Genomic DNA, 24,769 nt, shown 5'->3' on the forward strand with positions numbered 1-24,769 from the left:
TGAAGATCACCGAGATAAACATGGGAATAAATGCCCTGCTCAGACCGTAACAGCTCTCGTCTGACCCCCTCTTCCTCCCCCCTCCCTCCATTTCTGGAGCCTTTTTTCTTCCTTCTCTCTCCCTCTTCTTGGCTGGGACTAGCGCTCTCATTCCAGCTCCATCAACCTCGTCTGCTGGGGGTCATCGCTCCCCCCCGTCCTCTTGTCTCAATAATAGGCCACATCTGGGAGAGATAAAACTGTTCTCAGTTTGACCCTAGCTCCAAGACGCGGGTTCCTACCCCAGCTCTGAACCCCTAGCTCTGGGGACCTGTCGTGGGGAGCAGGGGGACACTTGGTGACTGGTTGGACTCCAGCCCAGCTCACCCCTCCTTGTCCTGTAACCGATAGGACGACACATGTTTAGAGAAGACATGATGGACTGTGTGTCTGTTCATAGTGCCCTCTGTCAGTTATATGGTGTGTGTCTGTGTCATTTTCCCATATTCTCAGACCCTTATGCAGGCTAATTTATGGATTTGTCACCGGCTTCACCCAAAGAACTGAATTCCCCAGCTAGCTTGTGGTTCTTCGGTTCTCTTCCCGTTTGTTTCATAGCTCTGCTTATTTATGAATCACTCTGTAGCAGGATCAGAGCAAGATGCTAGAGGCAATATCTATCTCAAAGACATGTCACAATTCCAAGCTTTTGATAGAATAGGAAGGATTAACAATTACACTCTTTCCCCCTCTGTTGAACCTGTCTGTAAGCTAACCCTACCGGGTCATATTCTGTAGGTTTCATCGTATCAAAACGTTTTGCAACAGAAAAGGAAATCATGTGTTCTTATCAGAAAAGTTCAGGCAGTACAATCCGTTTTCAAAACGTTTTCTCTCTATAAGCAACCTTGGTGTGCAGTTGGAGGGTGTTTTGCATAGTGGTGATCAACATTCTATTTTCGTGTGTGTGTGTGTGTGTGTGTGTGTGTGTGTGTTGTCTACAGGTGGAAGGGTCACAGAGGAGGTACAGAGCCTGAAGAACAGAGTAGAGCTGCTAGAGCAGGTACAACTGCACTCCTCTACCATCACATGAACACACACGCACACGCTCTCGTGAACGGGTGTACACACGGGTGTAAAGTCCCCCTTATAACCATTGCTAATGCCCCTCTAGCATCCACCACCCACCTTGACCCAGCCTTAGTCACACACTGCATGGTGTAATATCAAATACCACTCACGATGTAATCATGAAGCTTTGTTAATCGACAGAGAACACACACACACTCACAAAACCCAGCATCCTTTGAAACACCAGACTGGTAGTGACCTTTTAAAAGCCTTTATGAGTTTTTCATTAGAATTCATGTTGTTCATGCTCCGTGGATTACAGTAGAATGTAATATCTCTCCCCCCCTTCCCTCCAGAAGCTCCAGTTGGTCCTAGCCCCCTTCACCAGTCTGTTCCCCATGTCGCTGGACGAGGGCGTGTCTGAGAAGACCAGCTTCCTGTCTCACTCCTTCCAGCAGCTGGACCGCATCGACTCGCTCAGCGAACAAATCGGCTTCCTCGAGGAACGCCTCGGTACCTGTGAGTGGATAAACACACAGTTAAAAATGTATTTTCGTTGTACTCCTCTTGTTGGACAGGACAAATTGGCCATATAGAGGCTTGAAGTGGGTGTGAAATGATTTGACTATAGATAGTAACACCCCACTGGGCACACACTGGTTAAATCAATGATGTTCCCACGTCTTTTCAATGAAATTACGTTGAACCAAAGTGGAATAGACATTGAATTGGCATCTGTGCCCAGTGGGACTGATTTGTCCACTTTTCTGTCCTCACTACAGGTTCCTGCCAGGAAAATTAGACATGACTGGGTGAAAACCAACCTGACATCTGAACAGTCTGAATCCACAACACAATAACAATAGGAATGGAATGATTCCTCCTATGGTAGGAGGAAGAAAGTTAGCAGAACATAGGCCTACTCAACGTTTGTGCATTCATGTTCCTGTACCAGCCCAAAGACTTGCTCTCGAGAACCCAAGGCATTAACAAGGCATTCTGCCTTATCTCAAGGGTTCTCAGCTATAAACACTAGTTACCGGTAGCACCATGTGAACTACAATCCCAACGCTGTTTTAACATTTAGAAACGTCAATAATCATCGCTTCCGATACGGTTTCTGAAACATAGAAAATGTATCTTTCATATCAGCGGGAATTAATCTTTCAAATAAAAAAAATACTTACTGAAACAGGTTTGCCCAGATCCTTACATCTGTGTGCCTCCAGCCGTCAAACTACACTTCCTCCCCAGTTACGCTTACACACAGGTGTTCGAACACACTCTAGATAGCTAATTAGCACAGGTGGTCGTCTCTGTCCACCATCTGTCTTCCGTAAACAAGCGCTGTAACATAGGGATATTGCCGTGTGCATGGGAACACTAACCCTAACCATATAAAAGGTGTAGTAATTTAACCTTTTGTTTTTTTTACAATTATTTCTCGCAGATATGAAAGATACGTTGCTTATGTTTCCAAAACCGTACCGCAAGCAATGCTTGTTAACGTTCAGAACGAGCGTCGGGGCTCTTAACAAAACCACCCTGGCCAGAAGATACCGCCATGAATAGATGCTAAAGGTAGTTTGTGTATATGTTTCAGGGTTCCTTGAGTGGCGCAGCGGTCTAAGGCACTGCATCGCAGTGCTAGAGGCATCACTACAGACCCGGGTTTGATCCCGGGCTGTATCACAACTGGCCGTGATCAGGAGTCCTATAGGGCGGCGCACAATTGGCCCAGCGTCACCTGTGTTAGGGGAGGGTTTGGTCGGGGGACGCCGTCATTGTAAATACGAATTTGTTCTTAACTGACTAGTTAAATAGTTAAATAAAAGTTAAAATAAATAATAATAAAAAATTTATGAATGATCTAGCCAAAGACTAGCTCTATGATGGGCAAACCTGTCATGTGCTGAGTCTCTTTTCTCTCCCAACAGCATAATTTCATGTCTTTACATTGCTGTTTTACCGAAAGACAGAATAGTGTAACATCACTACCTGTGACAGGGTTACTGGGGCCTCGTTCTCCCATTACCACATTACTGGACAATCTGAGAGTTTAAGGTCAAACAGCCATTTTGACTATGATGTATCTGGTTTCCGTGTTTTAAGTTCACATCAGTGCAGCTGGTTTCACTGTCAGAGCCCCCATGGTGGGTCTCGCATGGACATCTGTATTTATCTATTTAAGTTATAATTCCTTGTGCTTATCTCAGAGTTACAATAGACAGTTGGCTTTTTTTATATATTTTTTTTTACATAGCTTTGTAACTTTTTGTAATAAAATGGATCAATTAAAAATGTCTAGTAGAGGATTTATTGTGCGAATATAGAATTTTATGTGAAGCTACTTGGAAGAAAAGTAACTATACAGATCGATATCTCAATTTGACCATTCAAACACATTCCTATACTGAACAAAAATATAAACACAACATGAAGTGTTGGTCCCATGTTTCATGAGCTGAAATAAAAGGCCCCAGAAATGTCCATATGCACAAAAAGCTTATTTCTCATATTTTGTGCACAAATTTGTTTACATCCGTTAGTGAGCAGTTCTCCTTTGCCAAGATAATCAATTCACCTGACAGTTTTGCATCTCAAGAAGCTGATTAAACAGCATGCTCATTACACAGGTGCACCTTGTGCTAGGAACAATAAAAGGCCACTCTAAAATGTGCAGTTTTGTCACAACACAATACCACAGATGTGTCAAGTTGAGGTAGCGTGCAATTGGCATGCTGACTCCAGAGCTGTTGCCAGGGAATTTAATGTTCATTTGTCTACCATAAGCCGCCTCCAATGTCATTTTAGCAAATGTTGCAGTACGTCCAACCGGCCTCACAACCGCACACTACATGTAACCTCGGCACTCAGGACCTTCATCTGGATTCTTCACCTGCTGGATTGTCTGAGACCAGCCACCCAGACAGGTGATGAAACTGAGGAGTATTTCTGTCTGTAATAAAAACCATTCTGGGGGGAAAAAAACTAATTTTGATTGGCTGGGCCTGGCACCCAATCCATAGATTAGGGCCTCATGAAGATATTTCAATTGATTGATTTCTTTATATGAACTGTAACTCGATAAAATGTTGCGTTTATATTTTTGTTCAGTATAGTTCCAATGTCAATTCAATGGAGAGTTAGGGAAAAAATATTGCCGGAGCCATCCTAAATCTCATCTGCAAAGCCTGAGTGTCCGAGAATAAAATTATATTTTAAAATGAAATAACACACACACACACACAGCAATAAAGTAACAGCTCTTTAAGAAAAAAATGACATTTATTTATCATTTCCCAAGGCATTCTTCAAACATCACACACAGAAGGCTCACCAAGATGTCATAAGACAAGACACTTTGGCCAGTTCACTTGTACATAGTTATCTTAAGCTACGAACAGATTACATTTTAATAGCTTTGGTGAAACTCATAGAATATTTTAAGATCATTTTTATATAACCACCCAAACTCACCATGAAGTGCTTAATTAATTTGGAATATTTTAAATTTCTCCAATTGAATTGTTAAAAAAAAAAAAAAACACCAGATCAACCAACAAGGCTCTCTAAAGAAGTGTTGCAGAGCCTGTCGAGTTATCACGGTCATCGAGTCGATGACGCTTTTAGCTGACACACTAGGAAGTTGAGCTACAAAACGTCCATGAAAATAATCATAGGCTAACTCTTGACCATTGTCTAAAATCATTGACAGTTTACATTTGGTTAGTGCCAAATTGGAAGCATCTCTGAACATTGAAAACATCTTTGTTGCAGGATTTCAAAAATGTAACACCACCACATGAGGATAAGCAAAACAAATAAAATAAAAATACTCTCATAAATATGCTCTCCTGTGAACAAAAACAGATGTCACAGATTAATTTTATGTATTGGGACCGACTGGCGTATGTATTTTACTTACATGGTGTTACTGGTCTTAAATAAGAAAGATGAGGAAAGCCCGAGTGCCGAGTTGATTTACTCCTAGGAGCCAAGTAAACCAAGAGTCCAGCAGGCGACACTAAAGCTCCTGCAGCCACTTGACTATGAAGAGGCGTAGTAGTATACAGGTTTATTGCCAGACGAAACACAATGTTTTCACTCCTACAACGTGAGCAATTTATCAATACCATTTCAATTCAGTCATTTCAGGAAGTAAACTGAAATTATAATTCCATATTTGTCTTATAGAAGAATTGAGGAAAATTGGATTTGGAAATTCAATTTATTTTCTGAATTGATTGACCCCAAACCCTGCTCCTCAGGAAGTTTAGGTGCACAAGAAATACAAATGGATTCTGGAGGTTAACGAATTTAACACTTAATTTCAAATAAATACATTTCATCAGACACATTTTGTAGTGTCAGAAACCAACGTTATGCAAGATAACATTCTATTGGAATATGTTATACTTGAAAAAAAAAAAAATGTTACATGCAATTAGGCTGCATATACACAGGTAGCGCAATTCTGATATATTTTTACTAATTGGTCTTTCAACCAATCAGATCAGCTTTTGCCAATAATTGGGCATAATATAAGAAGTGGGCTGCCTGTGTAAACGCAGCCAGAGTAGTACACAAAGAATCATGAATGCCGAAATACATTCTCACACTGGCGTTTGACAGGCAAAAAGCTGCAAGCGACATTTTTAATCAAACTGTAAAGTAAAAGCAGTGAATACAAAAATGTCAAGATCTGTATGCAAATGATAAACTATTGCCATAAATAAAAAAGTATCAGTAATTTACTGTAAGACGTCATCTGTCTAATTACAAAATATAAAACCTCAAGTTTAATTACTTCACAATCCTAAATTTGATGATTACTGTACCACCTTTTGACATAAGGCTAAAACGTCACAAATCTCAGCCAATTCCTTTTTTAAATAGCCCAAGCCTTCTAAACTGCAGTCAGACTTTACATATCATACACCGATAAAATAAAAAGTATTTTTAGTTTGGTTTTGCGTATCATAAATTGGTCAGAAAACTACAGTAGGTGTTGAGACATTCCCGTAACACATATCCCTATTCCTCATTAATCTATAGTATAAACAGGACCTGTTTCTCAAGTATAAAGCTAAGGTAACCACTCGGACAGCAGCCCTCCTAGTTACCAGGTACCAATAGGGAACATTTGGCCAAGCAAAAGATTTACAAGAGTCGTTACTGTGCTGTTACGATGCCAAGATTGCTCTAAAACATTTGACAATTGCTCAATTTATTAGGCTATATTTTACTTCTTAACTACGGGTATCACAGGGGTTACCAAAATACAGGTGTGGTGTTCAGTTTGAGGAGCATTTGATTCCTATTTCACCTCTAAAGATTTGTATTTTTTGGGCCAGGCTGAAACAAGCAGGCTTTATTAGTAGTTAGTTATGGTGCTTTTCCATTAAGACTTAACCCCCACACCAATGGGTTGCCAGTGTTGGTTAAATGGAAGCTCTAGTGTAATTGTGTTTACATCAAGAGTGACTTTGGATGTGCAGAATCAACATCTGCATCATTCAAGACAGTTGCTTTGTGGGAAGGTGTTACATTTCACAGTTAACCATTGCTATGTAAATGCCAGCTGAAAAGTTCCCAGGGCCTTGCCTCCAAGTTAGAGCAGGTCCGCCAGAGCCATGGCCCAGTGAGACAGGTGCTGGCCCATGTAGATAGAAACCGAAAAGTGTGAGCCTTTTGGGTAAATCACTGGGGAAAATCCTCATTGGAAATGCACCATTAGTAAAAAAAAAAATATTAAAAAAATCTAGTTAAGAGGACCATAAAAACAACTTAATGTCAAACATTCGATTTGAAATGTGAAACCTGGCGACTGGCTCTACCGTCATCACCGCAGTGCAGCGAGGACTAGTAACAGATGATTTTTCATTGGAAACCATGAAAAACGAGCCATCACTAACAGGTCACTTGTTACATTTTAAACACTTCCCTCAGAACACGTTGTACTGTAACATCTAGATCACTCCCCAGTGTTAGGTTTAAAAACACTCCCGCTCAGTAAAACCTCTCTCCACTGTGTAACGTTTAAAACACTTGCACACCGACATGGCACAAAACGGAATCTTGAACTTCATGAAATCACCTGACACTTCTTAAATAGAGAAGAGATATTTGATAAGACAAAAAAAAAAGTGGAGTCAAATTTATGCCATTTAGCAGACACTTTTACCCACAGCGATTTAGTCATGGCTGCATACATTTCCCGTACGGGTGAGGAATCAAACTCACAACCCTGGTGTTACAAGACCCACCCTCTACCAACTGAGCCCGTTGTTTTTTTAGTTTTTTTTTACAAACAAGCTAAATAAACTATCATATGATGTAGAAATAAATATAAAGCAAAATATATAACACAGCTGAAGAAAACACTTTTTTCACAATGTTATTTCTAAGCTGTTGGGAAGTAAAACAAGACAACGTAGTAATAATAATTTGGTGGGTGCTTTTATATATGTCCTACTTCACACATGTACAATGTGTATTAATACATGTGTGAATGGGAAATGTGTATTTTTGCATATGCCAACTCCCCGAGACACCCTCAGAGAGTGAGGTCACGGCCAGGGCCTGCCATTATCAACGGAGCAATTAGGTTTAAGTGCCTTGCTCAAGGGCACAGACAGATTTTTCACTTTGTTGGCTCTGGAATTCAAACTAGCGACCTTCTGGTTACTGGCACAATGCTCTAACCACTAGGCTACCTGCCAGGCTAGTACACCAACAATGTACAGTGTTTGTAAATCGTTGAGTCCACTAGAGTCCATGAATTCACTGATGATTGTTCTCGTTGTACTTTGTTTCTTTGTATAGCTTGTTTGGCGTCGTCACAGTATGTCATTGAGCTATTTTGATCACATGGATTGAGAAGCAAGTGTGGTATGTACAGTGCATTCAGAAAGCATTCAGTCCCCTCGACTTTTTCCACAGTTACGTTACAGCCTATTCTAAAAACGGATTAAAAAAATTATCCTCATCTACACACAATTCCCTAATTGTGACAAAGTGAAAAACAGGTTGACATTTTTGCAACTTCATCAGAAATGGCTTATTTACATAAGTATTCAGACCCTTTGATATGAGACTCGAAATTGAGCTCAGGTCCATCCTGTTTCCATTCATCATCCTTGAGATGTTTCTACAACTTGATTGGAGTCCACCTGTGGTTAATTCAAATGATTGGACATGATTTGGAAAAGCACACGCCTGTCAATATAAAAAGGTCCCACAGTTGACAGTGCATGTCAGAGCAATAATCATTCCATGAGGTCGAAGCAATTGTCTGTAGAGTTGCGAGACAGGACTGTGTTGACGCACAGATCTAGGCAAGAGTACCAAAACATTTCTGCGGCGCTTTATTTTTGTCAATAAATGCAAACATTTCTAAAAACCTCTTTTTGCTTTGTCATTACGTGGCATTGTGTGTAGATTGAAGGGGAACAAATGATTTAATCAATTTTAGAATAAGGCTGTAACGTAACAAAATGTGGAAAAAGACAAGGGGTCTGAATACTCTCCGAATGCACTGTATGTAACGATAGAGTTGATTGCACTGAGACACAGCTAAAGAACAAGTCCCTGATCAACTACTGACCTCTCCTTTCGCTCTGTCGCCCTCCATCTCCCCTCAAGACCCATGGTCCAGACCCTGGTTCCCTACTCCTTCAAAAAGAGGCTGGTATGCACAACAGAACAGGAGAGGATATACTGGGGGTGGGTGGGGTGTTGGGGAAGGGGGTACTGTGGTGTGTTGTGCGTGTGTGTTAGCGGTGGGAGTGGTTTGCGTGTGTTAAAAGCAGGGTAGTTGTGTGCTGTGCGTGTCTTTTATAGCACATTAAGAAAAAAATTTAAGGCAGCACCAGAGGATCAGTATAAATATCCACCGTCAACATATGAAATAACAAAAAAGTTGAGCCGGAAGGAAGGGAAAAAAGCGAAAGTACAACCACTGGCTGGTAAAATAAAAAAATAAAGAAAATTCACACAATAACAATAAAGCCTCTTTTAAAAAAGGTGGAGGTAGAAAAAAAAGGGATCCCAAGCATGCATGATGAACGCACATTAATCATGTTCCGTTTTACTTGCCGTCCGTCCGTCACTCTACTCATAACCTGCAGAGCCAACAGGTCTTCTGTAGTGAGAAGTCAGGACTGCACTGTATGGGGGCTGGGTCGGAGCAAGAGCCAACCAGAACCAAACTGTACCCGGCCAAAACAACAGATGAGTTCATGAGAGAGGCCTGGTGTGTGTGTTGTATCCTGATACAGATGTGGTTAAATATATTGGCACCCCTGCACAATTCTCTATTTCTTCAAAAACAAGTTGAAATTAAACTGTGTTTACAACTGCAGATTTCAAAGAAAAATGTCCTGGACTCTTGATTGGAGGCAATATAATTTGGTTAGAGGCAATATCTCGTTTACTGTGTCATTTATCTCACACCTGTGGTAAATTGCAGGTGCCATTCAAATAGTTTTGAAAAGATAAAATGGAACATTCTGCGCCATAAGGGTGCCAATATATTTGACCTAATCTGTAGGTACCGTAGGTAGGGAGCTGGGACGATTGGGGGGGGGAATGTTCAGTGGTTCGAGGGGGCCCGTTGCTCTGGGTTATGGGGGCGAAGCCAGAGATGCCCAGGAAGACTGAGCGCATGAGGTCGTAGGACTTGTCGGCGAGGCCGGCCACGTCGTCTGACGTCATGCCCTTCGTCTCGATCTTTGGAAGGATCTTCAACTTGATGGTCCCTGGTTTGAGCATAGCATCATCAGTCCAACCATCATTATCAGCACATCACTCATTCATCATCAACGTGTTTGCATGAAACCAAAAGACATCTTTCTATACATGTCATGAGCAGTTCATTTCAAGAGTAGCTGTGTATGATTATTTCACTATGAAATTACACACAGTATTTCACTATGAATTAAAAACGTGATCGGTACCCGAGTTGAACAGCTTTTCTTTCTGTAGGTAGAAGTTACTGTAGGAGGAGAACACAATGGGGATGATCGGAGCCTAGAACAGAGAGCGCGAGAGGGGGGAAGCGAGAGGAAGAGAGTGAGCAAAGCGAATTGGGAGGGAGGGAGAGAGAGAGTTACCATGACAGTTCGTTCCACATTCGATTCAAGCCCTGGGTACCTAAATACCATTATTTTCTCCAAGATAAGTTTAATCTTTTCAATGATCTTTTCCTTCCCTCAGGCAAGACAAAGACAAACATGAACAATCAGATCCAGACAATCACATGCATGGCTGACCCAGCTACACACAGACTGTCTGTACACATATCTTCCTCTCCTCTGTCCACCCCTCCCTCCCTCCCTCCCTCCCTCACTGACTGGCGCTGAGAGACGAGAGCTTGAACCATAGTGTAGAGAGAGACATCCGACCTTCAGTACAGACAGCAGCCTTTGAACTGAACTGAGAGATTAGTGCTGCTTCTTCTGGACCAAGCCTTCAAAGACTAATCCTTTGTGTATCCCCTACTCTTCTCACCTCAGAAAACCTACCTGTGCCTTTCTCACACCAACACTCATCCCATCACCCTCTCTCGGTTACCTCAAACCCTTTTCATTACGTCTCTCTCCCTCTGACTCTCTCCATCCCTCTCTCTGTCCCCCTTTCTTTTTCTCTCACAAAGGTAGTGAAAATATTCCCTGAAAATCAGATCATGTTCATTCAGTAACCACGTTAGGTTGTTAGCTCCCCCTTGTGTCCTAAATAGGTATAATACCCACGACCCCATACTACCAGAGCCCCCCTACTTCGTAAACACCAAAATCTAAATCCAGATCACCACACACACACACACACACACACCAACTCCCTCCAAATAGAGTGACCACTGAAATAGAGGCATGGACATAAACGGATAGAGCCATGTGGCTCACCTGTGCCTGCACTGCCAGGTGGAAGGCTCCCTTCTTGAAGGGCAGCAGGTCGCCCCTCTGGTTCCGTGTGCCCTCAGGGAACACCCACAGCCGGATCTACCGGGGGCAAAGGTCAGGGGTCAAAGGTGAGGCCCATGAGGAAGCATGGACACAGAATGTCAATATCAGTGGTGGAGATTGACCAAGATACTCAGCTAGAAATTACAATAGAAAAACACAAATATCAAGTATTCAAACTTGAATGGGTTAAGTTTCAGGATATATTGGCTTGGGAATGTTATAAATCAGTGGCTCAAAGTCTTACGCTCCATCTCACCATCTGGCATAATTGCCAAATCAGTTTGGAGTTAATCATGACTTTGGCATGGCCCAGAGTACAGCAGAGGGCTACATGTATAATCATGCGGTCCCATTGATTAGTCCTGTAGAAATACCTGGTCTTCCAGCATGGTCTTGGCAGCGTCGGCCATGACACTCTTGGCATCGCTGGTCTTCTTGCGGTTGATGAAGATGATGCCGCCCAGCCAGGACACGATGCCCACCGTGCCCGCGTACACCAGCTCCTTCTTGGCAATCATGGTGCAACGATCTGGGAGAACCTCCATTAGACCTGGGGATTGGAGAAGATCTGTTAGGATCCGTTACAGGATCTGGTAGGATCTCCATTAGACCGGGGGGTGAAAAGGATCCGAGAGGATCTGTTAGTGGATATCTAGCCCATTAGATCCTTTAGAGGATATTTTAGACCTGATAACTGGGATATTATATGTTCTGTATGAACTCAGTCATGTGGGGTTGAATCTAACGGAGTTTTCACACGATTCCATTGACAACACTGAATGGTTTGGAATGAGACTTTAGGACATTTTTGTGACCTTGAATGGTGCACAGCGTCTCTCTCCCGGGGCCTCATTTGTAAACATTGTGTAAATTTCACACTAAATATCTGTGTGCACTCTGAAAAAAAACATTGAGATTTCTTAACCTGACGCACATTTGTCGTGCCAGATAACGCGACGACGGCCATCTTCAATGATAACTCGCAAACACTCATGGGATATCTAAAGAAAAGTTTGGCCACAATATGCTGTCCTGGCATTTGAAAATGTTACCAAGGCAATGATATTGTCCACTCAACTCCCTTTCTTCATCAAAAATAACCTGTAGCTGATATTGAAGTTTATCATCACCTATTCTACATCTAGCTAAGGTGTTGTAGTGGTAGAATCAGTATTTATGAAATTGGAAATTTGCACAAAAATGTAGTGTCTGCTTGCTGGCTGGACCAGTATCAAATCAATCCATATGAAAAGGCAGGCATGCTAACAATGCCAGTTCACTCACTCAATGCTGAACACTCCCTCTAGCTAGTGTAGTGAAGTGTTAGCTAATGCACAAATGAGTTACAATATCTGTTCTGTCGTGATTAGTGCGCAGAGTTCTAGAGCGCAGCTAATTGCACTCTGATGTTACAAAGTAGGGAGGCACAGTGCCAGCTGTCAGAGTCAGACACAAGCTCATTTCTGAAAACAGTCCCATAACTTGTGTCATAGCTTGTTGATGAAGTTCTGGCAAACTAGCTACAGTATGGCCATTCAAACAAGCTAGCACTGGGTTGCTAGCACTGGGTTGCTAGCTGGAGCATGGTTTGCCGTAGTAGCCACTGCGTCAGAGAGCTGAGTGATTTTCAGAAATAGGAACTAGTGTACGGAACCCAAACCGGCTGCGCACGTGCGCCATCATACATAAATATTTTTTGTCCCCCTACACCAAACGCGATCACGACATGGAGGTTAAAATATCAAAACAAACTCTGAACCAGTTACATTAATTTGGGGACAGGTCGAAAAGCATTTAATTTTAACTTGCTAGCTAATTTGTCCTTTATTTCCAATTTGGAACTATTGGAATTAGGCCACAGTCATTTCAACAACAAAAAAACTAAAAAAAAATTATGGCAGATTTTATCAAAAATGTTTTTGGATGTGTTGGCAGAAAGCAAACATTATGCTGGACCTGTCAGCAGAACGTTTGAATTCAACAATGTTTAGCATCGACTTTTGCCCCCAACCTAAATGCTGGACTGCCCCGAATTCTGAAATACTGTAGGCTACACAACAACAAAAATATTACAGTAGGTGTACTTAGTGGTAGTGTAACCGATGTGAAATGTCTAGCTAGTTAGCAGGGTGCGCGCTAATCGGGTTTCAAAATCGGTGACGTCACTCACTCCGAGACCTTGAAGTAGTTGTTTCCCTTGCTCGGCAAGGGCCCATTGCTTTTGTGGAGCGATGGGTAACGATGCTTCGAGGGTGGCTGTTGTCAATGTGTGCAGAAGGTCCCTGGTTCAAGCCCAGGTAGGGGCGAGGAGAGGGACGGAAGCTATACTGTTACAGTAGCTTCAATGTTAAGAACCAACCGTCTTTTCACCTGTTCAGTTCTACTGTGTATTATAAATGTGCTTACACGTGGTCTAAATTTTGCATGGAGGTAAAAGACATTCAACTTTTGCGGGAAAACTGGCACACGCATATTTTGGGGTATATTTTCTTAGTAAACAATGTTTATAAATGAGGCCCCCTGATCTGTTGTTCTACTCAAGACAATTTCATCATTACTGTATCTGGGATGAGCTTTGGCCTGTTACGATCTTATCTCACACTGGCCTTGCGAAGGGAAAGCTAGTGAAATACGTCATTTATTTGTGTGGTGGCTGAAGCAATCCGTAATGGTATTTGGTCCTGGGTCAGGGAGCCATGCCTTATAGTGAGTTGTATGTAGAGTTGAAGTTGGAAGTTAACATACACCTTAGCCAAATACATTTAAACTCAGTTTCACAATTCCTGATATTTAATCCTAGTAAAAATGTCCCGTCTTAGGTCAGTTAGAATCACCACTTTATTTTAATAATCTGAAATGTCAGAATAATAGTAGAGAGAATGATTTATTTCAGCTTTTATTTCCATCACATTCCCAGTGGGTCAGAAGTTTAGTATTTGATAGCATTACCTTTAAAATTGTTCAACTTGGGTCAAACGTTTTGGGTAGCCTTCCACAAGCTTCCCACAATAAGTTGGGTGAATTTTGGCCCATTCCTCCTGACAGAGCCAGGTTTGTAGGCCTCCTTGCGCCTTTTCAGTTCTGCCCACAAATTGTCTATAGGATTGAGGTCAGGGCTTTGTGATGGCCTCTCCAATACCTTGACTTTGTTGTCCTTAAGCCATTTTGCCACAACTTTGGAAGTATTTATTTTATTTCACCTTTATTTAACCAGGTAGGCTAGTTGAGAACAAGTTCTCATTTACAACTGCGACCTGGGTCATTGTCCATTTGGAAGACCCATTTGCGACCAAGCTTTAACTTCCTGACTGATGTCCTGAGATGTTGCTTCAATATATCCACATAATTTTCCTTCCTCATGAAGCCATCTATTTTGTGAAGCGCACCAGTCCCTCCTGCAGCATTGCACCCCCACAACATGATGCTGCCACCCCCGTGCTTCACAGTTAGAATGGTGTTCTTCGGCTTGCAAGCCTCCCCCTTTTTCCTCTAAACATAATGATGGCCATTATGGCCAAACAGTTCTATTTTTGTTTCATCAGACCAGAGGACATTTCTCCAAAAAGTCCAATCTTTGTCCCCATGTGCAGTTGCAAACCGTAGTCTGGCTTTTTTATGGCGGTTTTAGAGCAGTGGCTTCTTCCTTGATGAGCGGCCTTTCAGGTTATGTCGATATAGGACTCGTTTTACTGTGGATATAGATACTTTTGTACCCGTTTCCTCCAGAATCTTCACATGGTCCTTTGCTGTTGTTCTGGGATTGATTTGCACTTTCTGCATCCAAGTACCAGAACGCGTCTCCTTCCTGAGCGGTATGACGGCTGCTTGATCCCATGGCGTTTATACTTGCGTACTATTGTTTGTACAGATGAACATGGTCTGAGGTCTTGGCTCATTTCTTTTGATGTTCCCATCATGTCAAGCAAGGAGGCATTGAGTTTAGGCCTTGAAATGCATCCACAGGTACACCTTCAATTGACTCAAATTATGTCAATTAGCCTAACAGAAGCTTCTAAAGCCATGACATCATTTTCTGGAATTTTAAAAGCTGTTTATAGGCACAGTCAACTTAGTGTATGTAAACTTCTGACCCACTGGAATTGTGATACTGTGAATTAGAAGTGAAATAATCTGTCTGTAAACAATTGTTGGAAAAATTACTTGTCATGCACGAAGTAGATGTCCTAACCAACTTGCCAAACTATAGTTTAACAAGAAATTTGTGGAGCGGTTGAAAAATGAGTTAATGACTCCAACCTAAGTGTATGTAAACTTCCGACTTCACCTGTAAATCAGTAGTGTATTGCAGGACTCCATTTAGTCACATTGAGACATTTTGACTTGGCGTGCACGTAAAAAATGATTATTATTATTAAATAGTTCATGTCGGTGCAAGCTGCACAGTCTACATAGTCACTTCACTCAAAACCATGATTAGGAGGCTGAAACCAATCATTACCATGATTCCTGTAACGAAAGTGTCTGCCTGCCCCTGTATTCATTTCGCTGGGGACTACTGCTGTGTCAAGCGAGCTACTCTCGCTCTCCTTCCGAGGAAAAAATCAAATTAAAATAAATAAATTAAGAAATCAAATTGACGGGAAACACACAGCTATCCTGTTGAGTTTGGGAGATGTTCTCAGCTTTCTGTAGGTATACTTTTCATTTCTCAACTCTCAATAGCAACTATTTTACAAACAAGACATTAGATTTAGCTTTGCGATATGGAGCATGCAAAATGCACATTGGCCATTGAGAGTACATAGGCTTTAACATTTACTGTTAGATTAATACATGGCTACCCAAGAGGGTACTATATTTAGAGTTAGCACTCTAGCTAATGTGTTTTTTAGTTTCCGCTTACTCGGGTGGTGAATTAGCCCATGATATTAGAGCACATAAAAATATGCAGGCAAATTCATTCCATTCTGCAGCCCTATTTTAACAATAAAATAAAAATCACAACTGTCTACCCAAAATGCATAACAATCACTGGATTAGGTTGCACATAAATATATTTAGAGTCACATGAAAATATTTAACTTATTTCTTCAATATCTAGTTTTTCTGGATTTATGTCAAGTAATGTAAGGGAGAAAAAAAAGAAAATGGCACAGCAGCCATTTTGGGAGGGGGTGTGGATGAGCACACACCATAGCAGTCATCTTTTTAGTCTATTACACTTTATTAAAGCACTGTGAATGGCTTTATAAGACCAAAAAATAAATTGCGCGACGCCGCAGAAAACTAAATCATGGGCTGGTGCCACCAAGGAAACATGTTAGTCTGGAGCCCTGTATTGATCTTTTTAGCGGTTCTAATCTATTTTGTTGGCTGGTTGTTTTGGTGTCCTGTCAGCCCAGCCAGGTGAGAATAGCTGGTTTGATGTGGGACAAGGTGGGCGGTGTGAAGGACGCAGGGTAACACTTGACTCCTCTCTGTGTGTGTGTGTGTGTGTGTGTGTGTGTGAGAGAGTGTGTAAATGAGATGGAGTGACCTGTGCTTCCCATTTCGCAGCCAACAAAGTGCTCTTTGAGGGAAGGGGGCAAAGAGAGAAGCTAGGGCAAAAGGCCGGGGCTGTTCATTACAGGATTGGGATCAGCAGGTGGAGCAGTAGTTCATATCTATCATGGGAGGTTGGTAGGGATGTGCTTTCCCTTTAACCTGTCTGGGCTAGGGGGCAGTATTTTCACGGCCGGATGAAAAACGTACCCAATTTAAACAGGTTACTAATCTGGCCCAGAAACTAGAATATGCATATTATTAGTAGATTTGGATAGAAAACACTCTGAAGTTTCTAAAACTGTTTGAATGGTGTCTGAGTATAACAGAACTAATATGGCAGGCAAAAACCTGAGAAAAATCCAAGCAGGAAGTGAAAAATCTGAGAATTGTAGTTCTTTTGATTCTCTATCGAAGCAACAGTGTCTGTGGGGTGACGTTGCACTTCCTAAGGCTTCCATTGGCTGTCTAAAGCCTACAGAAAGTGGTTTGAGCCTTCTCCTGTCACTGGGCAGAGTATAGGAGCTCAGTTGCTGAGTGGTCTGCCTGGCAACAAAGGGATTGGATATGCTCGGTCCCGCGAGCACCCCACTCCTTTTTCTTCTTGAATGAATATGCTATTGTCCGGTTGGAATATTATCGCAATTTTACGCTAAAAATACCATAAAGATTCATTTTAAACAGCGTTTCACATGCTTCTAAGTACGGTAATGGAACATTTTGACTTTGTCTCTCGTTCCGCGCTCGCCTTTGGATAAATGATCTGTACGCACGAACAAAACAGAGGTATTTGTACATAAATATGGATTATTTCGAACAAAAACAACATTTCTTGAGGAAGTAGCAGTCATGGGAGTGCATTCTGACGAAGATCAGCAAAGGTAAGAGAATATTTCTAATACTAATTCTGAGTTTAGGTTGCCCCGAACTTGGCGGGTGTCTGAATAGCTCACCGTGATGGCTGAGCTATGTACTCAGAATATTGAAAAATGTGCTTTCTCCGTAAAGCTATTTTAAAATCTGACACAGCGGTTGCATCCAGGAGTAGTCCATCTATAATTCTTAAAATAATTGTTATATATTTTGTCAACGTTTATGAGTATTTTTGTAAATTGATATGCACATTCACCGGATGTTTTGGTGGGAATACATTTTCTGAACATCACGCGCCAATGTAAAATGCTGTTTTTGGATATAAATATGAACTTTATAGAACAAAACATACATGTATTGTGTAACATAGTGTCCTAGGAGTGTCATCTGATGAAGATCGTCAAAGGTTAGTGCTTTATTTAGCTGTGTTTTGGGTTTTATAAACACATGTCCTTGCTTGGAAAATGGCTATGATTATTTTTGTCTATGTACTCTCCTAACATAATCTAATGTTTTTCTTTCGCTGTAAAGCCTTTTTGAAATCGGACAATGTGGTTAGATTAACGATAAGTTTATCTTTAAAATGGTGTAAAATAGTTGTATGTTTGAGAAAGCGCTAGCGTCCCACCTAGCCCATAGACGTTAAAGACGATTTTATAAACATCTAGATACATATGCTGCTGATGGAGCTCATGAGCTGGACCTCTCTCTCTCTGTGTGAGAGTGATTCAGGGTGTGTGTATTTTATGTATATATATATAAATAATATAAACTGAGTGTACAGAACATTAGGAACACCTTCCTAATATTGAGTTGCACCCCCCCTTTGGCCTCAATTCATTTGGGCAAGGTGTTAAAAGCGTTCCACAGGGATCCTGGCCCATGTTGACCCCAATGCTTTCCACAGTTGTGTCAAGGTGGCTGGATGTCTTTTGGGTGGTGGACCATTCTTGATACACAGTAAAACCGTTGAACGTGAAAAACCCAGCAGCGTTGCAGTTCTTGACACACTCAAACCGGTGCGCCTGGAAACTACCACCATACCCCGTTAAAGGCACTTAAATATTTTGTCTTGCTCATTCACCCTCTAAATAGCACACCTGATGGCAGCGCCGGAGGGTAGGGTATGATGGCGCCAGAGGGTAGGGCTGCAGTCTTATCGGCTCTTAACCAACCATGCTATTTTGTTTGTTTTTTCGCATTGCTCGTAACTTGTTTTGTATATAATGATGCTGCTACCGTCTCTTATGACCAAAAAGAGCTTCTGGACGTCAGAACTGAGATTACTCACCTCAAATTGGACGAGGAGTTCTTCTTCAATGAGTCAAAAGCTACGGATATACTACGGACACCCGACCAGGCCCAGATCCCTGTGATTGGCTGGAAAAGGAAACGTAGGTTTCGCGGAAAGAGATCAGGATGCCTTGTGAGGATCAAGCGACGAGTGGCTAATCTGCTCTTGCCTTCCGTTCTGCTAGCTAACGTTCAATCGCTGGAAAATAAATGGGATGAACTGAAAGCACGCATGTCCTACCAACGGGACATTAAAAACTGTAATATCTCATGTTTCACCGAGTCGTGGCTGAACAACGATATTAAGAATATACAGCTGGTGGGTTAAACACTGTATCGGCAGGATAGAACAGCAGCCTCTGGTAAGACACGGGGTAGGGGCCTATGCATACTTGTAAACAGCAGCAGGTGCACAATATCTAAGGAAGTCTCAGGATTTTGCTCACCTGAGGTAGAGTATCTCATGATAATCTGTAGACCACACTATCTACCTAGAGGGTTTCTGTATTTTTCATAGCTGTCTACATACCATTACAGACCGAGGCTGGCAATAAAACCGCACTCAATGTATTCCGCCATAAGCAAATAGGAAAACGCTCATCCAGAGACGGCACTCCTAGTGGCCGGGGACTTTAATGCAGGGAAACTTAAATCAGTTTTACCTCATTTCTATCAGCACGTTAAATGTGTAACCAGAGGGGGAAAAAAAATTCTAGACCACCTTTACTCCACACAGAGTACAAAGCTCTCCTTCGCCCTCCATTTCACAAATCTGACCATAACAATATCCTCCCAATTCCTGTTTACAATCAAAAATTAAAGCAGGAACCACCAGTGACTGTCTATAAAAAAAGTGGTAAAATGAAGCAGATGCTAAGTTACAGGGCTGTTTTGCTAGCACAGACTGGAATATGTTTAGGGATTCTTCCGATGGCATTGAGGAGTACACCACATCAGTCACTGGCTTCATCAATAAGTGCATCGAGGACGTCGTCCCCACAGTGACCGTACGTACATACCCCAATCAGAAACCATGGATTACATGTGCAACATTTGCACTGAGCTAAAGGGTAGAGCTGCCGCTTTCAAGGAGCAGGACGCTTATAAGAAATCCCACTATGCCCTCTGACGAACCATCAAACAGACAAAGCATCAATACAGGACTAAGATCGAATTTTACTACACCGGCTCCGACGCTCGTCGGATGTGGCAGGGCTTGCAAACTTCTACAGACTACAGCCGAGAGCTGCCCTGTGACACGAGCCTACCAGACGAGCTAAACAACTTTATACTCACTTCGAGGCAAGAAACACTGAAACATGCATGAGAGCATCAGCTGTTCCGGACGACTGTGTGATCACGCTTTCTGCAGCCGATGTAAGACCTTTAAAACAGGTCAACATTCACAAGGCCGCTGGGCCAGACGGATTACCAGGACGTGTACGCTGAGCCTGCGCTGACCAACTGGCAAGTGTCTTCACTAACATTTTCAACCTCACCCTGTCCGAGTCTGTAATACCAACATGTTTCAAGCAGACCACCATAGTCCCTGTGCCAAAGAACACCAAGGTATCCTGCCTAAATGACTACCGACCCGTAGCACTCACATCTGTAGCCATGAAATGCTATGAAAGGCTGATCATGGCTCACATCAACACCATTATCCCAGAAACCCTAGACCCACTCCAATTTACATACCGCACCAACAGATCCACAGATGATGCAATCTCTATTGCACTCAACACTGCCCTTTCCCACCTGGACATAAGGAACACCTATGTGAGAATGTTATTCATTGACTACAGCTCAGCATTCAACACCATAGTGCCCTCAAAGCTCATCACTAAGCTAAGGAACCTGGGACTAAACATCTCCCTCTGCAACTGGATCCTGGACTTCCTGACGGGCCACCCCCAGGTGGTAATGGTAGGTAACAACACATCTGCCACGCTGATCCTCAACACGGGGGCCCCCCAGGGGTGCGTGCTCAGTCCCCTCCTGTACTTCCTGTTCACTCATGACTGCACGGCCAAGCACGACTCCGACACCATCATTAAGTTTGCCTATGACAACAGTGGTAGGCCTGATCACCGACAACGATGAGACAGCCTATAGGGAGGTCAGAGACCTGGACGTGTGGTGCCAGGACAACAACCTCTCCCTCAACGTGATCAAGACAAAGGAGATGATTGTGGACTACAGGAAAAAGAGGACCGAGCACGCCCCCATTCTCATTGACGGGGCTGTAGTGGAGCAGGTTGCGTCTATAGCCAGACGAGTCGCATCTCAGGTGGTTGCTTAGGCTACTTAAGGTATACGCTTGTGAATTCTATGGTTTTTACTAGATTACTTGTAGTTTTTCATGTTGTTTGTCTGTAAAAAATGTTTTTAAATTTTTGTAATGACTTGGTGCTGCCCATCTACGCCAGGACGCTCGTGAAAAAGAGATTTTAAATCTCAATGAGCCTTTCCTGGTTAAATAAAATAAATAAAAATTTTCAACAGTGCATTTGATCAAAATAACCTAACAAATTAAACGTATTAGTTTATTGAACTAATAAAGCCTAGTATTGCGCAAGCCATTTTACAAACATTTGAAGGTGCTGAAGGTGACACGCAGCCTACCTCGGTCAGCACGCAAAGTGGTGCACCGGTTGACTAAGCTACTGATAATGTCTGGGTTGTTCAGCATTGTAAAATGACTTGTTGATCAATGGCTGTCAACAGTTACATGCTTAGTTCGACACTGAAGGAGAGGACGCATCAGTTGTCACAAAAGATAAGAGGTATTTTCAGAAAGTAATATGAGTAAAAAAATGTATACAATAATAGTGAACCGGCCATTCCTAAATTTTGAATTCATTATCTGACCCGATGCATACTACATTTGGATCGGTTTGGGGTCCCAACGATGGATGCACTTGCATCTATGCATATAAGTGAATCGTTACATCCCTAGCAGTTGGTATGGTAACTCTGAACCTAGATCAGCCTCCTTCTGTTTTCTCTCAGCTCTAATTAGGCACCACATCTTTCACATTTTAGCAGACGCTCTTGTCCAGAGCGACTTACAGTTAAGTGCATTCATCTTAAGATAGATATGTGGGACAAGTACATGTTTCCTCAATAAAGTAGCAATCAGCAAAAGTCGGAGCTAGTAAGGGGAGGAAAAAAGTACAGTGCGAGTGTTAGTTCACAATCTCCTTCTCCCTTCCACGCTATCCATCCCTCTCCCTACCCTCCCGCTGTCAGTCTCCTGGCTTGCAGCCTGCTTATGTCACTCAGTCATCACCCAGACACACACCAACTCCACCAGCCAGCAAAGGAAAAAACACAGAGGCCAAATTAGCAGGCTCACGAAAGAGATTTAGGGGGTATGCTGACAGACGAGGCGCACACACAAGTAGCATAACCTAGACCCTATGGGAATCCAGTAGTAGACATGTTAAGAAATTCTCTCTTCCTCTGCTCACAGACACGCAGGGAGAATGACTTTCCAACTCTGAACAACAGACAGCTCATCACGTACTCTCCAAAGAAGTTTCATTCAAAAGGACTACAATATAAACAAAATCTCCCATTAGGGGAAAACAAAATCTGCACTCAATACAGCCAGTCAGCCACTTCCAGGCACTATTTAGGGCTAGTGCTGCATTAATCCACTGGTGCAAAGTCCTCTCTTTCGTATTGTCTGAGATCCCTAAAGATTGGAAAGCTGCCGCGGTCATCCCCCTCTTCAAAGGGGGAGACACTCTAGACCCAAACTGTTACAGACCTATTTCTATCCTACCCTGCCTTTCTAAAGTCTTCAAAAGTCAAGTTAACAAACAGATCACCGACCATTTCGAATCCCACCGTACCTTCTCCGCTATGCAATCTGGTTTCCGAGCGGGTCATGGGTGCACCTTAGTCACGCTCAAGGTCCTAAATGATATCATAACCGTCATCGATAAAAGACAATACTGTGCAGCAGTCTTCATCGACCTGGCCAAGGCTTTCGATTGTGTCAATCACCGCATTCTTATCGGCAGACTCAACAGCCTTGGTTTCTCAAATGACTGCCTCGCCTGGTTCAACAACTACTTCTCAGAATTCAGTGTGTCAAATTGGAGGGCCTGTTGTCCGGACCTCTCGTAGTCTATGGGAGTGCCACAAGGTTCAATTCTTGGGCCGACTCTTTTCTCTGTATACATCAATGATGTCGCTCTTGCTGCTGGTGATTCTCTGATCCACCTCTACGCAGACGACGCCATTCTGTATACTTCTGGCCCTTCTTTGGACACTGTGTTAACAAACCTCCAGATGAGCTTCAATGCCATACAACACTCCTTTGGTGGCCTCCAACTGCTTTTAAATGCAAGTAAAACTAAATGCATGCTCTTCAACCAATTGCTGCCTGCACCCGTCCTAGCATCACTACTCTGGACGGTTCTGACTTAGAATATGTGGACAACTACAAATACCTAGGTGTTTGGTTAGACTGTAAACTCTCCTTCCAGACTCACATAAAGCATCTCCAATCCAAAATTAAATCTAGAATCGGCTTCCTATTTCGCAACAAAGCATCCTTCATTCATGCTGCCAAACATACCCTCGTAAAACTGACTATCCTATCAATCCCTGACTTCCTCAATGTCATTTACAAAATAGCCTTCAACACTACTCAGCAAATTGGATGTAGTCCATCACAGTGCCATCCGTTTTGTCACCAAAGCCCCATATACTACCCACCACCTGTATGCTCTCGTTGGCTGGCCCTCACTACATATCCGTCGCCAAACCCACTGGCTCCAGGTCATCTATAAGTCTCTGCTAGATAAAGCCCCGCCTTGTCTCAGCTCACTGGTTACCATAGCAGCACGCTCTCCAGCAGGTATATTTCACTGGTCATCCCCAAAGCCAACACTTCCTTTGGCCGCCTTTCCTTCCAGTTCTCTGCTGCCAATGACTGAAACGAATGGTAAAAAATTCATTAAAATAAATAAATAAATAAATACAAAAAAAATGTTAATACATTTCTGAAGCTGGAGACATATCGCCCTCTAACTTTAAGCATCAGCTGTTAGAGCAGCTTACCGATCATTGCACCTGTACACAGCCCATCTGTAAATAGCCCACCCAACTACCTCATCCCCATATTGTTTTTTGCTCCTTTGCACCCCAGTATCTGTACTTGCACAGTCATCGTCTGCACATCTATCACTCGTGTTTAATTGCTAAATTGTAGTTATTGCGCCACTATGGCCTATTTATTGCCATACCTCCCTAATATTACTACATTATCACACACTGTATATAGATTATTCGATAGTGTTATTGACTGTACGTTTGTTTATCCCATGTGTAACTGTGTTGTTTGTGTCGCACTGCTTTGCTTCATCTTGGCCAGGTCGCAGTTGTAAATGAGAACTTGTTCTCAACTGGCCTACCTGGTTAAATAAAGGTGTAATTAAAAATTAAGAAGCATCATGCATTTCATATTGATCCTGGCTTTTCGCTTCAGTCAAATACAACCTTTAGTATGAAATAATACACAGTCTTAAAATAGTGCTGTTGATTGATTACATGCACCAGTCTGTCCTAGAGTTAGGCTACAGTCTCCGTTGGATTTGGACTAACTTCCTTAGACAGCCATGTCAGTGATCACATCTTGTGTGATGCTATACCAACTGACAGTTGTCAGTCTGTACCCACTGAAACCATGAGTGTAGCCCCATTATACTGTTCTCTCAGAATAGAGTGCCCTGTGACTGCACTCAAACCATTTCTAGAGGATTCCCTTAGGACGTGAGCTATGGAGGGTAAAGTGAAGTTAGTGGGAAGGGAGACAACCAGCACTTGCACTTCTATGCCTGTGATATGTAGTTGTCCCACCTAGCTATCTTAAGATAAATGCACTAAGTGCAAGTCGCTCTTGATAAGAGCATTTGCTAAAAGACTAAAATGTGAAATGTAAATGTGTGTATCGGCGTATCAGTGCATATGTACGTCTGTGTGTGCAGGCACACCCATCTGTGTGTGACTGTCGGCAGGACCGCCCGTGTGCGTGCGTATGCATGTGGTGTGTGCGCACGTCCGTCCTT

General features: G+C 42.5%; 2 protein-coding genes across 3 annotated transcripts in view; one reads left to right on the top strand and one right to left on the bottom strand.

The window, feature by feature from the left end:
* The window catches only part of LOC106562955 (epidermal growth factor-like protein 7), a 28,576-nt gene extending 25,225 nt beyond the window's left edge, over window positions 1-3,351 (top strand). For both annotated transcript variants that reach the window (XM_014128086.2, XM_045689861.1), the window contains 3 exons: window positions 984-1,042; window positions 1,407-1,569; window positions 1,833-3,351. In XM_014128086.2, the coding sequence (XP_013983561.2) occupies window positions 984-1,042; window positions 1,407-1,569; window positions 1,833-1,852 (242 nt within the window). In that variant the 3' untranslated portion in view covers window positions 1,853-3,351. The remainder of the gene's footprint in view (window positions 1-983; window positions 1,043-1,406; window positions 1,570-1,832) is intronic.
* A 968-nt stretch (window positions 3,352-4,319) lies between these two features.
* Window positions 4,320-24,769, bottom strand: part of LOC106562956 (1-acyl-sn-glycerol-3-phosphate acyltransferase alpha) — a 29,803-nt gene continuing 9,353 nt past the window's right edge. The window contains exons 3-6 of the mRNA XM_014128090.2: window positions 11,393-11,568; window positions 10,959-11,054; window positions 10,011-10,083; window positions 4,320-9,812 (exon numbers count right to left, since the gene is read on the bottom strand). Coding sequence (XP_013983565.2) covers window positions 9,502-9,812; window positions 10,011-10,083; window positions 10,959-11,054; window positions 11,393-11,568 — 656 coding nt within the window. The 3' untranslated portion in view covers window positions 4,320-9,501. The remainder of the gene's footprint in view (window positions 9,813-10,010; window positions 10,084-10,958; window positions 11,055-11,392; window positions 11,569-24,769) is intronic.

This window comes from Salmo salar, chromosome ssa11, assembly GCF_905237065.1.
Source record: "Salmo salar chromosome ssa11, Ssal_v3.1, whole genome shotgun sequence".
Taxonomy (NCBI): domain Eukaryota; kingdom Metazoa; phylum Chordata; class Actinopteri; order Salmoniformes; family Salmonidae; genus Salmo; species Salmo salar.